The sequence below is a fragment of the Anas acuta genome, chromosome 1, assembly GCF_963932015.1.
Source record: "Anas acuta chromosome 1, bAnaAcu1.1, whole genome shotgun sequence".
Lineage (NCBI taxonomy): Eukaryota > Metazoa > Chordata > Aves > Anseriformes > Anatidae > Anas > Anas acuta.
The window spans coordinates 90,955,500-90,970,146 of NC_088979.1; the positions used below are offsets into that span (position 1 = coordinate 90,955,500).

Here is a 14,647-nt window from a genome sequence, read left to right on the forward strand (position 1 = left end):
TCTGGTGAAGCCAAGAGAGCTGCTCCATGCCCTCAGAGCTGCGGCACCAGGGACATATGAGTCCTTATAGCTCATTACATGGCACTGCCATTAAGCCCTCTCAGTCTGGCACAATACCAGAAAGCTTCACGCTGCTGGAAAAATCTTTCTACCGGTCTATTCCCATACTTCAGGGGTTGCTATTTACACAAACAAAAGCAACGAGCCAGTAACAAATTTCTTGTCCCGTGACTTGAGTTCCCTTTCCTAAAAAAATATAAAAATAAAAACCACGTGTCATAGTATTTGATAGTTAGCATTGTCTTAATTTCCTCTGTGCCTGCATGAAAAGTTTCCTCAGTATGTAGGCTCTGTTTTGGGGTCTTTTTTCGGGGGTAGGAGGCTGAGAGGAGGGTTGCCCTAAAAAGCACATCTGCATGCCTTCTGACTTATCCCGTATGATAGCATTAGGGTGCAGAGACAAAAATGCTGCAGAACCATCACTCATTGGGTCCAACTGTTACTTCTACTGAAATAATGGGGTCCTGACACCTTGAAGGGGGAGAGCAGACTGGAGCAGTGCAGTGGTCAGTAATTCAAGTTCTGAAAGTCGGGTTGATAATCTCTGCCCTCAGACAGTAAATGTATGTTGAACAGCCTTGATTTAAATTTGAAAACCCTCAAAGGAATTGATACATATCCAGGTTGGTTACAGATTTGTTGAAAATCACCTGGCTGGAAATCCAATGCCCAAAGTAAGTTCAAAATCCAGTAAGGACTAAACCACACCATCATTAAATAGTACAGGCATGCATTCAGCAACGTGACCAGATCAGTGGTATTAAGGCAATACCAGCAGGCCAAGGCTGAACCCACAGACTTCTAGCTTAAGTCAGCAGACAGCAAAGGCTACTTTCGCTTTTGTTACAAGCATCTACTGAAATGTGTGAATGAAGGCCTTCAGCAGCAACTCTTACGATAATACTGGGGGACATAATGTCAAAGAACAGTGATAATACAGTTTCAGTTTCCTACCCATAAAAATATAGCAAAGATTAATTTACAATCCAAATAATAAATGAGCTGCAAAAATTCACTTTACATCACAAGAATTCCCTTCTGCTTTTTGTCTCACCGAAAAAAAATAATTCCTAGTTTTGAAATAAAACACCTACCACCTTTGGTGTGTGCTTGCATGTACTGTCATAAAAGCAGTGAGGAAAAAGCTCAAAAATAAGGAGATCCTCTCCTTTCCATTGGGAAAGGAAATCTGCACATGAGAAGCAGTCCTCACTGCAACAAGGTCCTGCTGTTGCATCTGTATACCTGCATACATTATCTACAGCAGCAGTCAGGCTTTTTGTGCTTGCCTGCAAACGCATTGTGATTACAGAAACACTTTTACAGGTTCTTCACAGCACTGGATCTTGCCACCCAGAACAACTGGGAACATCACGAGTTAAGAAATATTATGTTTGCACAAATTAAGAAGTAATTGAAACCAAGCAAGGTTTTGGATAAACATCTGAACTTAGAAAGGACTAAAAGCAGGGAGATCAAACTATTGTAAGCCAAAATGTATGCCCTGCCTTAGCTCCTTGTATTGAGGAGTACGTGTTGCAATCCTACATATTTAAGGATTTTTTTTTTCCCTAGGGATCAAAACTGGATAAACAGACTGGTACCTACAACAGCCCTCTTCATTCCATCAAAGCTTTTATCTGCTGAAAGACTAACTTGGAGTCCTGATGTAACAGTGCAAGTATTTGGAGAGTAACTTGCCAAGAAAGTTGCCACCTGTCAAATTACTCATGAAGAAGGAAATGAAAACCTGTTTATACCAGGAAATTCCAAAAAAAAAAAAAAAATAATAATGACGACATTATCTTAATAAAGCCTACTTTTTCATTGTTGTTAAACGCTCTTCATTTTAATTACTAAGTACTTAAGGGACCTTATGGAATTAAGCAAACTGTTTTTCACTGCACTGCACGACTATTCTTGTTCTCTTCTTACAAAAGAAGGAAATTAATGCAATGAAAGCTCTCATAGTTCTAAATTGTTGCTGATTCCCAGCAACTGCTTCCGACTCTTCAGCCCATTTTTGCACTCTGACTAATTCAATGAATCAACCCCACCATTTTCATCTGACACAGCATTGAGGAATGCCCATCCTGCTCCTTTGAAATACACTGACTAGCATGAAGTGGTTAGCAAAACACTAAGGTGGGAAACAAAAGTGAAACCGCTCATCCCTCCCCTCACGGCGTTAACATATTCAACATCGTCATCTCAGTGACAAAAAAAACAACACCTTCAACTGACTAAATCTTGCACTGCTGCAAACAGTGAAGTCGAATGCCAGTAAGATTACATTTCTCTACACAAGAATTCAGACAAAACACAGAAGCTTAAGATAGATGCACAAATACGGGAGGTCAAAAGCCTCTGAAAACACTATCTTGTACTGTAGAAACACTGGCTCTAGATTTCCCATTTTGTGAGATTTTCCATTTTAAGGAGCTTTTAGGCAGAACTTGACATAAGAGGGATCAGGGAAGCATTAGAGTGTATGTGAAGGAAGAAGACTGAAGAACAATAAAGAGAAAAATCCTAATAGCTGTACACGTACACAGAAGAGTACTCATTTACGAGCAGTGAGGCTACCACAATACAGTATCAGCTTCAATGATCTTCTTACTTCGGCTTCTATTTTTTAAACCTTAAGATGTAACAGGCCATATGACTGTATACTAAGTACCACAAACTGCCCAGTCCGAAGCAGAGCAACACCTCAATGAAAGCAGGCTATTTAAGGGGCCCCTGAAAAGGCGTATGCAGTTTTTACAAGCATTCTGAAAGCATACAGCTCAGGAAAACAAAACTGCTGAGGTCCCAGAGCTCGCAGAACAGTAGCTAGCACATGCTACCATTCCCCAGTGCAGCACTTGCTCACTGGAGTTGGCAAAGCACAGAAAAGCTCATTCATTCACTGCAGACAATGACTTGATTGGCTGAAGTGAGAGATTTCCTGCCCAGCTCTGGAGCATGAATGGATGTTTCATTCATACTTCTGTTTGACAACCTGATTAGTAAAATATTTTCAGTTGAACTTCTTTTCATTAGTTTGCTCTCTCTGTTTTCATCCTCCCTCTCTCTCCCCAAGAGTGTATCACTAAGCTAATGGACCAGGTAAAGTTGCCAAACATGACTTTTGCTTACTTCAGACAAAGAACAACATGGAGCTGTTGCTCTGGTAATGACAACAGGAAAGCATGGCTTAATCCCTAAATCAGCTCCAACTCATTCAACAACTGCAGCCCTCCAGAGCTGTTCACACAAAGTATCTTTGTCAAAGTTTTGTCAACAGCCAGGCCTACAATTCAACAATCTGTGACAGAGGGCACCCCACAGGCTATTGGGGTTATCTGCATAGGCTTCAGATAGTAATATATGGCTAAGCAACATCTACAATCTCAACTCAAACATTTGTTTTTTCTTAGGATTAGTACCTAGCTTGTTATAACAGCTGTGCATCTATCTTGCAGGGGCTCAGACATCTTCAGCTGGTTTGAGAGTGTGCTTGTGTGTCTGTACTCACAAAACACCAACTCCCATACAGCACTGACTAATACACCCGTGAGCTAGCTAGTTCCCCTCCACTTGTCATGGAAATTTTCTAACCAGCCATATCCACCATGCCTACGAGAAAAGCATGCAACTTGAGACATGGTTACTCCTTGTAATTTTTGTTCTTTTCCACTACAAACTCCATTTCCAGGAGTACTCTGTTTTGAAAGGAAGGAAGGTCTCTATTCCCATGCTAATTTCTTACTAGTTGTATCAGATACTGTTTTCTCTTTTGTTTTTGATTAACATAAAAAACTCATAGTTTTAGATTTCCAAATTAAAAAGCAGACATAAAATCACTACTATTGAAACAAAGCTCATTGGGTTAGCATCAAAGCTTTGGTATGTGTTACCTGTACCAATTCATTTTGCCCTTTGTGCAACTGTCAATTGGCTTGTGTTTTTGACCTGCCAAGGCTCCTGGCTTGTATTTACATGCTCCCTTGTTTCAGTTAACTCTAACTGCATCACCTGACATTAACAGAAATCAGCTGTTTGAGGCTGCCATAGAAAAAGTATACACCATTTCCATGAGGGAAGTGAAACCACAGGACTCAAGGAAACAAAACTGCTGATGTCCTAAAACACAGAGTGCTCCTGCATGTGTTACTGTATGAAAGTCAGTGTTTGTTCAATAGGGCTGGCAAAGCGTAGGGAAAAAGTGCTTTCATACCCCTACAAACAATGAGTTAACTAGCTAAAATGTGTAACTTCTAGAGAAAGTAGTCTAGAATACAGCATAGTCCAGATTGCATTTAATATACCAAAAGCAATAACCACTCTTTATTAGTTTACATTTAGCATTGCACTAGAGAAAAACTTCACATTTCAAGTAGCTATCTCCTCTTAGGAGCTCTCTTCTGCACAGTGCTGTTCTTCCTTCTTCAGTTTTGAAGAGGCTGCCTCACAAACTGCAATACCTTACGTTCAAGATGATCTCTTGGATTACTCATCTGGAAATAGCCAAGCCTCTAAGACCTGTGCTATATGAAAAAAGCTCTCAAAGTTCTAAAAATCAGTGTTAAGCATCTTCATTAGGAAAAGCACTTTTGAACTGACATTTGTACCCAATTTAATATTAAGCTCATAACAGTCATTTGTTATGCAAACCAAACCCAACCCAACTAAAACTTTCTGACAATTATTTCCATTGGTGAACCCGTATACATTTTGTATTAATGATACATACAGTGAAGCACATTATACACAAGGCAGAACAATTAAAGGCATCTAGTTAGAGGCCAGTAACAAGTGGAGTACCACAGGGGTTGTCAGTAACAAGAGTACCACCACACAGGTGGGGGGAGTGTCAATACTGGGTCCCATTGAGTTTAACATCTTCATTAACAATCTTGATAATGCAGGTAGGGCACACCCTCAGTAAATTTGTAGATGGCATGAAACTGAGGGGAGTGGCTGACTCTCCAGAGGGACCTGGACAGGCTGGACACATGGGCTGACAATCTCACGAAGTTCAACAAGAAGTGTAGAATCCTGCATCCAGGGAGGAACAACCACAGGGACCAGTACACGCTGGGGGCCACCCAGCTGTAAAGCAGCCCTGCAGAAGAGAACCTGGGGGCCCTGCTGGCCACCAAGCTGAATATGAGTCAGCAGTGCACCCTTGCTGCTAAGGCTAAGAGTATCCTGAGCTGCATTAGGTAAAGTATCACCAACAGGTCAGGAAAAGTGCTCTTTCCACTCTACTCAGCATTGGTGAGGATGCACCTGTAGTACTACTTCCGCTTCTCGACTACTCAGTACAAGAGGGACACGGACATACTGAAAAATCCAACAACAGATGACAAAGGGCAACAAAGATGAAGAAGAGACTGAAGTACCTGTGAGGAGAAGCTGAGAGGACTGGGACTGTTCAGCCTGGAGACAAGGAGGCTTAGGGGACAGAGGGAAACTCAATGTCTATAAATACATGGAGGGAGGGTACAAAGAGGATGGAGCCAGGCTCTTTTCAGTAGTACCTTGTGCCAGAGTCACTAGAGGCAATGGGTACAAGCTGAAGCACAAGAAGTTACCTCTGCAAATCAGGAAGCACTTGACTGTACAGGTCACCAAACAAGGACAGGCTGCCCAGAGAGGCTGATGATGTTCTAGGTTGTGGAGGTTCCCTCTTTGGAAATACTAAGAAGCCCCCTGGGTATAGCACTGGGCAGCCTGCTCAGTGTGCCCCTGCTTGGGTAGGGGGTTGGACCAATTCAACTGCTCTGACAGCAGTATCTCTTGCCTATGTCATCTTGTTTCTCAGCAGTACTCTATTTTAGTCACTTCATACACAACGATGGTAAAAACAGTTTGCCCTGCCAGAACCCTACAACATGATATAATATAGGGAGAAAAATATTTGTAAGGAGGATAGATAGGAAGTTTATAGGGAGTAAAATCCACTCACCTGCCATTTTTTTGGATGTAAGTTGCTAAATAACCATGATCTTCCCAGTTATGAACTGTTTCTGTCATTCCCTGCTCCTGAAAAACGGGCTGTAGAGCTTTAAGAACGGCATTGCAATCAGCTGCAAGATAGAAAAAAAGTCAATGAAGATTTTCCATATCAATTTTTTTTTTTTTAAAGGAACCATCTTTCCGCTGGCAGCCTGGACTATTTCTTCGAGTTGTATGAACAACAGCTTTCAAGTTTACAGTTGATCTCATGCAAGGTGGGGAAAAAAAAACCTGATGTACCTTTCAACCCCTGTGCCTCCCCACCTCCCATAACCCATGAAGTTGTTTTCCAGTTCATGGAGATTCCAACAAGATTATTTTTAAATCAGTCTTTGTCTCTGAGCAGAGAGATCTACAATTGGTCTACAACCGATGTAATGAGTATTTTTACTATGTCTGTTATTGGTCACCAACTTTACCACAATCCAAGCCAGGCCTTATTCATGTAATTACTTTTGTTATGAAGAAAAAAACACACACCCCAAAACCAAAAATAAACAACATTCCCACAAATAAACCCCAACACTGAGAAGACGCTTGGTAATTTCCTTGGCTTAAAGCACTGAAAACTAGACAGGGCAAGCTGCCCTGCCCAGATAGTGGTCATTTTCCCTTCCATCTTTGTCTACTGAAGACTCATTTCCAAGTGAAGAGAAAAGTCAGAGTTCTCAATACAATACACAGCTGAATCTCATCACAAAGTAGTATTAAAAGTAACTGCTAGTACACAGTAACATGGAAGCAAAGATGCTTTTGTCTCCACCTTGACACACAAAGCATAAAATTTCTTTCCTGTGAAAATGACCAAGGAGACCCTTACTGCATTTTAGTGTGGGAACAGTAGGATCAGTAAGACACGAAATTCCAGAATTTACTGGATATTAAATGCCTGCTAAATTTAAGTGTTTCTGGGATCATTTCTTTGAAAGTTAACTTAGCTTCCACCAGTGACTTAGAAAAGCTACAGAACGAAGGAGAACAAAGTTCATCCTGCCATTTCAACAACACCTACTTCAGCATACACCAGCCTTGAACTTAATAACCAATTGCAGGGATTGGGTTTGTGAGTCAGCAGGAGCCCAGGAAGGAAAAGTCCTTTTTCTAACACCTAGGACAAAGCAGACTCCCAGATGAAGTCTTCACAATGCTATGGAAAAGTACTCTTGCCTGGAAGCGCACAAAAAATCCAACTGGAAATAACCAAAGAAATCTCCAAAAGCAAGCTGATAATTTGTCCATGCAGATACTTGTCAGAACACACTGACTTCACAAATATCAAGTTTAGCATGCACAATTTTAGCTGTAATAAAGATTATGTGGAAGAAAATTTTAAGCTCCATTCAAACAAGCATCCCAAGAACAAGTCATAAGACTTGTCAGTTGATAGGGGAATTGACTACCAGTTAATCAACGATTCTGGTAAAGCTGCACCTTCCAGAATCAAAACAAAACTAGCAGGACACTCACACCAGCACACTATTAAGCTATAAGATGAGGCAAGTATAATCATTTCTGTTTCACATACTTACAAGACTAGGCTATTACGGTCATGCAATTTGGTAAGGATCTAGAATTACTCGCAGGAGTCACCTGGCACAGCCACTTGGATGCAGTTTGTAACTAAATGCTTCCAGTCATGACACATTTCCCCCCACCCATCTATTCAAGAGCTATTCTATGGTAATCACTGTTTTATTCCCTGCTCCCAAATGCACATTCCCTGAAAACCAGTAAGCATAGCCTGCAGACACAATCAGCAATAGCTTCCAAGATGTTTCTGATTTGTACAACCTTCAAGCAAAAGAATGAAAACATATCAAGTCATGTAAAGTTTCTCATCTAGCATAAGCAGACAACTCCAGTCAACTGAACTCAGTTTGATAACTTGAAGCATATGTTTACCCATTTGTGAAGCCTGCAATTATCCCTGTTTTAAACCAGAAAGACTGAGGCAGGGCGAAAAAAAGCATTTCTTTTAATGTTCCCCAAAATCTTGGGAAGAACATTTATGAATTGGGGAAAGGACCTGCTTCTTACTGCTGACATTACCTAACTTCACATTCCAAGATACTTACCTTCCATTTTCTACATCTCACTCATTAACTCTCTACATTGTAATTTTGCGATTTATTGTTCATTAGAATAAAAATGATTTCTGTTCAACAGCTGTGAATAATTCAACTGCTGCCACTCTGCAGCACCTTCTCCTCAGTAGGAAGCACTGAGGATGATTTTGACCCTCATGGACAGAACACCCACAAGGTCCACTATCAATATGAATGTTTTTCTCCCCTACGCTGCTGTAAAATCCACATTATTTGTGCCAGCAAGTTTTTGTACTTGTGCAACCCAACTTCAAACTTTCAACTTCCGGCACTCATTAGCCCCCTTATTTTGAGAAAGACAGGAGCAGCTGCCCCAAGGCTAATATATTCACAAAAACTTTTTGGCACTTTAGACATGTGGTCCCCTCTCCTTGCTTGAGATTTGCTTCCTCTCACTACTCCTTTATTTTCTGCCTCATCTTTTGAGAAACCCATGCTCCTTTCCTTCCCTCAGTTCTTATGTCAATACCAAAGTAATGCTGTTGGACAATAATGCTGTTCAATGTTTGTCATACCCTTCCAGACCAGTAAATCAGTATGAAACCCAATCTGAATTGGAATGCAACTAACTCCCAAACCACTTCATTTCTGCAGCTCCTGGAAGGCATTGAAGAAAAGATGGAAAAGCAATTCCCTGGAAGAACCGAAGTGTTCACATCACGTTTAACCTACCAGCTTTCAACAACATCAGCGATTGCTGTTGGGTGCACCTTGGCAGAGACCGTAGGATAAGTCACAGATACTTTTCTGCTCCATGGAGATACCAATCCCTGAACTAGCTGATCGCTCATCACTCTGCAACAGATTTCTTTGCTAAGCAGCCAGGCAAAAGATTGACTGCACTCTTTCTATTATGCGATTAGTTTCAGGAAATTAAAATAACAATGCGTACTTTCATCAGGTCTCCTTTTGGTTATACCACACAAGGTTTGCCTCGGAGGGCTAATTAGTTCTCTGAAGTTGGGAGGCTCCTTTTAAGGCTTCAGTGGTTGCTTGAAGGCACCACGAAGTTTCAGGAATCTCAAGATCTCTCACCCAAATCCACTAGCCACCACCTCACTCCAAGCTCAGATATGCCATGTGAAGTGTTGATAAATGAAAAGGACAGTGGTGATAAAAACAGCAGAGTATCTTTGAATCTACACCAAAACATTAATTCAAGTAGGTTGTCAGATGGCTTTAGTTGTTTTGTTTTCCCACCCTTTCAGAAAGCAAAGAAGTTACCAAGTGTGAAATATTATTTTAAGTATTTGGTATTTGCCAGAAGCAAAAGGCCCAGAGTTTTAACTCCAGGGAGCAGAAACAAGAACATTGTGCAGAAGACTTGATATACACATTTCTCAAAACAGCTAGTGACCAGTCAGTTCAAGCCATGCAGTCTTGGCAACCCAGTGAACTCCAAGAAGAGAGATGCTTCGGAACAGTTGCAGACATTCCTCTGGAGTTTTAGCAGCCAAAAAGCCATTAACTGATAGCCATCTGTCAACATGAGGGCAGCTCAAAGTCCACAGTTCTTGTAAGCATCCAGGCTGGCCTCATGCATTAACACCAACCAGTTTCATCCAGATACTCCAATGCTGATCTTAGTAATGTTATTGGACCAGACTATCTCTAAAAATATTCTGTTTTAAGACATCCTCATACCAAAGTATTTACAAAATCTTTAAGTTATGGGAACAGATTAGATCTCATTTGAGAACATTCACCCCATTTCCAGCTTTGAATTTTTCTAACCCTGATTTTGAGCCCTTTCCTCTAGCAAGAATGTAACACAACCAGAAGAGTAGGATGCATTAAAGCACTTATATATGCCTTGGCACTTCTGCTACGTTTTTCCCTTGGTAGCTACACTTTTAATAGAGAAAGGTGAAGAGAAATCAAATGAAATTAAGTACTTCATTAAGAATTCATTAAGAGTTAGCGCACACATACAAAATGTGTGAATACGCTGAGAGCAGTAGAGCAGCCTCACTGACTGGCACCTTGTTTCTGTCCAGAGCCATGTAAATTCACCATTTCAAGTCATTGTGCTGGGCAAGTCTGAAGTTTTTTTGAAATCCAAAACTCATGAGAAACTTTAGGCTTCAGTGCCTATATTTCAGAGGTTTTAGTGTTTTTGTTTTTTTTTTTTTTAAGATACTAAAAAAAAAGTGAAGAAAAATTACAGTTGGAGTGCCAACCCTTCCCTTATTTCTCATCCTCAGCCTCACCCTACTAGGACTCCTCCACCCTCAGCATGAGAATATACAGCAGTGCTTAATAGTTTGCAGAAAACTAGTTAGCACTTAGTCACCAACCCCTACAAGGCAATTTTTTTTTTTTTTTTTAACGTTTTCAAGTTTTAATTAAAAGCCATACTCATGGTTTCATCCTGGTTAAAAGCATCTTCGTGCATGGAAACACAAGTGCAGAGCACACTAATGCTTGAAATACGCTACCCAGAGAGATTCACACACAACCATCACCAGCTTAGCCAAGAGTTCAGAACAACCGTTGCCTAAATTGGTCCTTTTGACTCCAAAAGGCAGAAATAAACCCACCCCTCACATTTAAGTAAAAGGACCCCCTCCAAAGAACCCCCTAAAGACAGCTTTCATGAACCCCCAGGACAAAGCAGCTAGCTTTTGCTTGACATGTTAACAGATACTTACAAAAAGCAACCTGCTTTAGCAACAAGCATGTCTCACAGTGCTAAGTTTTAAGCCTGTTCTATGCAGGTTAAAAAGCAACTCTGCTCCCTCCCTCCTCCCCACATACACCCCAGAGCTACTTAACCACCTTTTCTCCAAAGCATCCAGTTGGTTAGGGACTCAACCCAAAATGTTTTCCCTCTGTTGACTGGCAACAATCTAAAACTACACTGCCACCAAACAGGGCACTCCCAGCCTCTCTCATTTCTACCTTCCTTCACACTAATATTGGCGTCATCTCATTCGCCAGACTCTACATATTTAATAGATAATGCTTCTAAGAAGAAGGGACAGGGAAAAGTACAAACTTCTGAGTTTTGCACAAAAAGAACAACAAAACAGCACCCCACTGGGGCGCAGCGAATGGCAGGGGTTGGAAGGAAGGTACTGCTGATGATCATCTCACCCAGGCCCCTGCTCAAAGTACGGTCCATGGCAGCAGGTTGCTCAGGGTCACACCAGCCATGTTTGGGCTCTCTCTACAGACTGAGACTCCGCTGCCTCCATGGGAAACCTGTTCCAGTGTTCAACCAACCTCACAGTGATTTAAAAAAAAAGTCACGTTCAGCAAGAATTCAGTCAGAAGCAACAGTACAGTGATCATGAACATCTGTTTGTTGACTTCTGCAAGCAGTGAAAACAGAAACATCATTGAAACAGAAGCATCATTGCCAGAGATGCAGCCTGTTGACCTTCTGTTATTCAAAGGTCAATAACATCTTTTCCCACCCTCCCTTTTGAAACCCTGTAAGTAGTGGTTTGATTTTTCCTTTTTTTTTTTTTTAACTCTCCTTTTTCTAACCTCCTTTAAGGTGATACTCCAAGAAGTCTTTAAGATTTCAGCAAAAACAGGTCTACGAGCTCCAGCCACTTCAATAACAGCGAAGTTACAAAAATCACTCCTTCACTTCTCTTCTATTCAAAGAATCTTGTATTAGGATAACCCAAAATTTAATCAACTATACATATAAAACTAAAAGTGATCTTGTGTATTAAATATCCCAGTGTGTTTTTTTTTTGTGAATATGAAGTTCCTGAAGGCTTCTGTAGCCTCAGTCTCAGAAATACATTTGGACATCACCACTAAGGCTTAAGCCTGAAGTCTGTGCTTCACAGGTGCATAAAATCTCAGTTATTGGATGACAATGTTAGTAGGCTGGATTAAAATTAATGCAGTATTAATTGGATGACCTATTACCAAATTGCAGAATAACAGTAACATCATATCTCAAAGTAACACTAGTAAGCACATACCTTGCAAAATGGACCTTACAGTCACTATCTTGGCATTTATGTTTAACACTTTCACAATTGTTTATCTTAATCATTTGAAATTCAACACAGAATGGTATGTTGGCTCCACAATCAAGAAGTGAAAAGGCAGAATGCTTTCAGTGGTAGCACTGGAGAGTCAATGTTTAATTTCCACCGATCTTAAAAAGGCAAAACTTTTTTGAAAAGTAGTAAAACTCTGCTAGACGGACAGATTTCAAAGGACAATAGTTTTTTCAGTACATTCAAACACAAAACACCATGACAGTTAAATTAGTGAGAGCAGAACACAAGATTTATTGGACTATGTATCACAGCACTCCCACCCTTTACCTCAAACTCCCATGAAATTTCAAACACATCATTTAAATGAGGAAGTAAGGAATGCTAACAAGATTGCACTGTTTATTCCTCATCATGCAAGATCTGTTACAAATGCTTTCCTAGGAACAGTAATCCTTCCATCAAGGAGATTTTCTTACTATAACAGGACCTCTGCTGCATAGCAAACCTGCACCAGCAGCAGAGCACCATTGAAGTAAAAAAGGATCCTAATATACAATTACTTTTTGTCACTCCAACTGAATATCATATTTCAGGTAGAAATGGCCATTCTATATCTATCTTATGGTTTGGTGTTAATAATTATGTTGTTTAGTGCTTTTAGAATACACTAGAAGCGTACAATCTAGATAGAGGCTACACCACTACCCTATAGAGGTCTTTTTACATCTTCTCACTAGAGAGAACACCAAAGTAAAGGGGCAGAATGAAAAGACCAAGAAACATTGAAGAGCACACTCATTGCATGAAATACACTTTTCTGCTTTACTCCCTCCCCCTTCTTACCAGGACAGCAAGCCTACAGGTGAGCCAAACTGTGAAGTCAAGCATCAAAATAAAATTAACTTCTCATAGGTACAGGCATCTTTATTAAAAAGCAGCCAAAATTGCCTATACAGTGCACACCATTTTTCTATTAAGACAAACTTAGTAATTATTTGTTGCAGTTTTAGAACTGAATATAAGCATATCTTAATCTCAAATTAACCTAGTTTTAGAAGTCCAAATACACTACACAGTTGCAGTGATCTCAGAGCATCCAAGTCCATGTTAGAGCATCTTAACATCGATAAAACAAATCTGTGACCTTTTAGCCTGTAGCTGGGTTTAACATACTCTTTTATTCTTCTTTCTCTAGTTTCTTTACCAGCTGCTCCGTAACTGGCTGTTTGCACACAGCAGCTTGGAAGTGACCTACTTGGCCATAAATGAATGTGACTTGAGACAGCCAAAGACCAGAACTTAAGTAGAAGCTCTTGCTAGTGCCACACTAAAATGCTATGGAAGTAAAGATAAAGGGGGAAGGAGGGAGTTTCACAGAAGAACTGCTTATGTGGAGTGCAAGAATCCAATCACAGCAATGAAAGAACGCTTTAATTTAAAGATAGTTAATGCTTGTATTGGCTTAGTGACTAAGTTTGTTCTCTTACTTAAATGAAGCAAGCACCTAGCACACATGAAGTTCTTAGCTGCACTACCAAGCCTTTCCAAGCACAGATTTAGTCACTGCAGAAAAGAACAGGGAGAAAACACTTCAATTTAGAAAACACAATCAATTTAGAGCTTACTCACACTTGAGAACTATTTTTAGGTGTGGACATAAAAGTGCTTATTAATGAATTTTTATAAGCATGTACCACATATTAATTTCCCCACCACCACTACCCAGTCAGCCCAGAGGCACTTCTCAATTAATATATTTTTGGCTTTTCAGAGAAGATCAGAGCCTTGCTGCAGGCGATTTTGCTTTTTAAGATCACACAGTGGTAGGGTAAGATGAATCCTACTGACCAGCTGAGGATGTAAGTATCTTGGGGATTGTTACAAATGCAGCCACACACTTGAACAGAGATTAGATCTTGCAGACTGACTCAAAGAAGGCTTAAAACAGGTCACTCCAGCAAAGCAGCTCAGCTTTGTTAAAAACATTTACTAACTGTATTTTGCTGGTCCCCACAATTTTGTCCCCCAGAATCTCTATGCACTTGCTCACCTGATGAATACCAGCTAGAGCTTAGAAGACCACCATGAACATGCCATCATGCAGAGGCTGCGTGTACCTGTGGAGTTCTCTAGGAGAAAGTATCCACTTGTCCACAAGTCTCCTTAAAAATGTGTACCAGTGGAAAATAAGCAATCGAACACCACAAACACTGGTCTGCAAGAAAGACCAGTCTTCGCAGTCACCATTGGTAAAATACCAAAGAAAGGAAAAGAAACCTTTCACTCTAACAATGGCTGACTACAACAGAGCCAGGAAACTCAAGGTTAGCACACTTGCATAATGTCCGAAACCAGAACTACTCGAGGGGAAGAATGAAGATGAAGAATCACCACCTTCCAGAACATACCTTGATTATATTTGCATAAGCATTTGATTATCATCTGACATAACTGAGGAAAGAGTTAGTCAGCAAATCAAGCATTACAAACAAACTTTTCCTGGCTTTC

General features: G+C 40.5%; 1 protein-coding gene across 1 annotated transcript in view; it reads right to left on the bottom strand.

Moving 5' to 3' along the window:
- The window catches only part of SMS (spermine synthase), a 44,274-nt gene that overhangs the window by 23,427 nt on the left and 6,200 nt on the right, over positions 1 to 14,647 (bottom strand). The window contains exon 2 of the mRNA XM_068687450.1: positions 6,017 to 6,137. Within this exon, the coding sequence (XP_068543551.1) occupies positions 6,017 to 6,137 (121 nt within the window). The remainder of the gene's footprint in view (positions 1 to 6,016; positions 6,138 to 14,647) is intronic.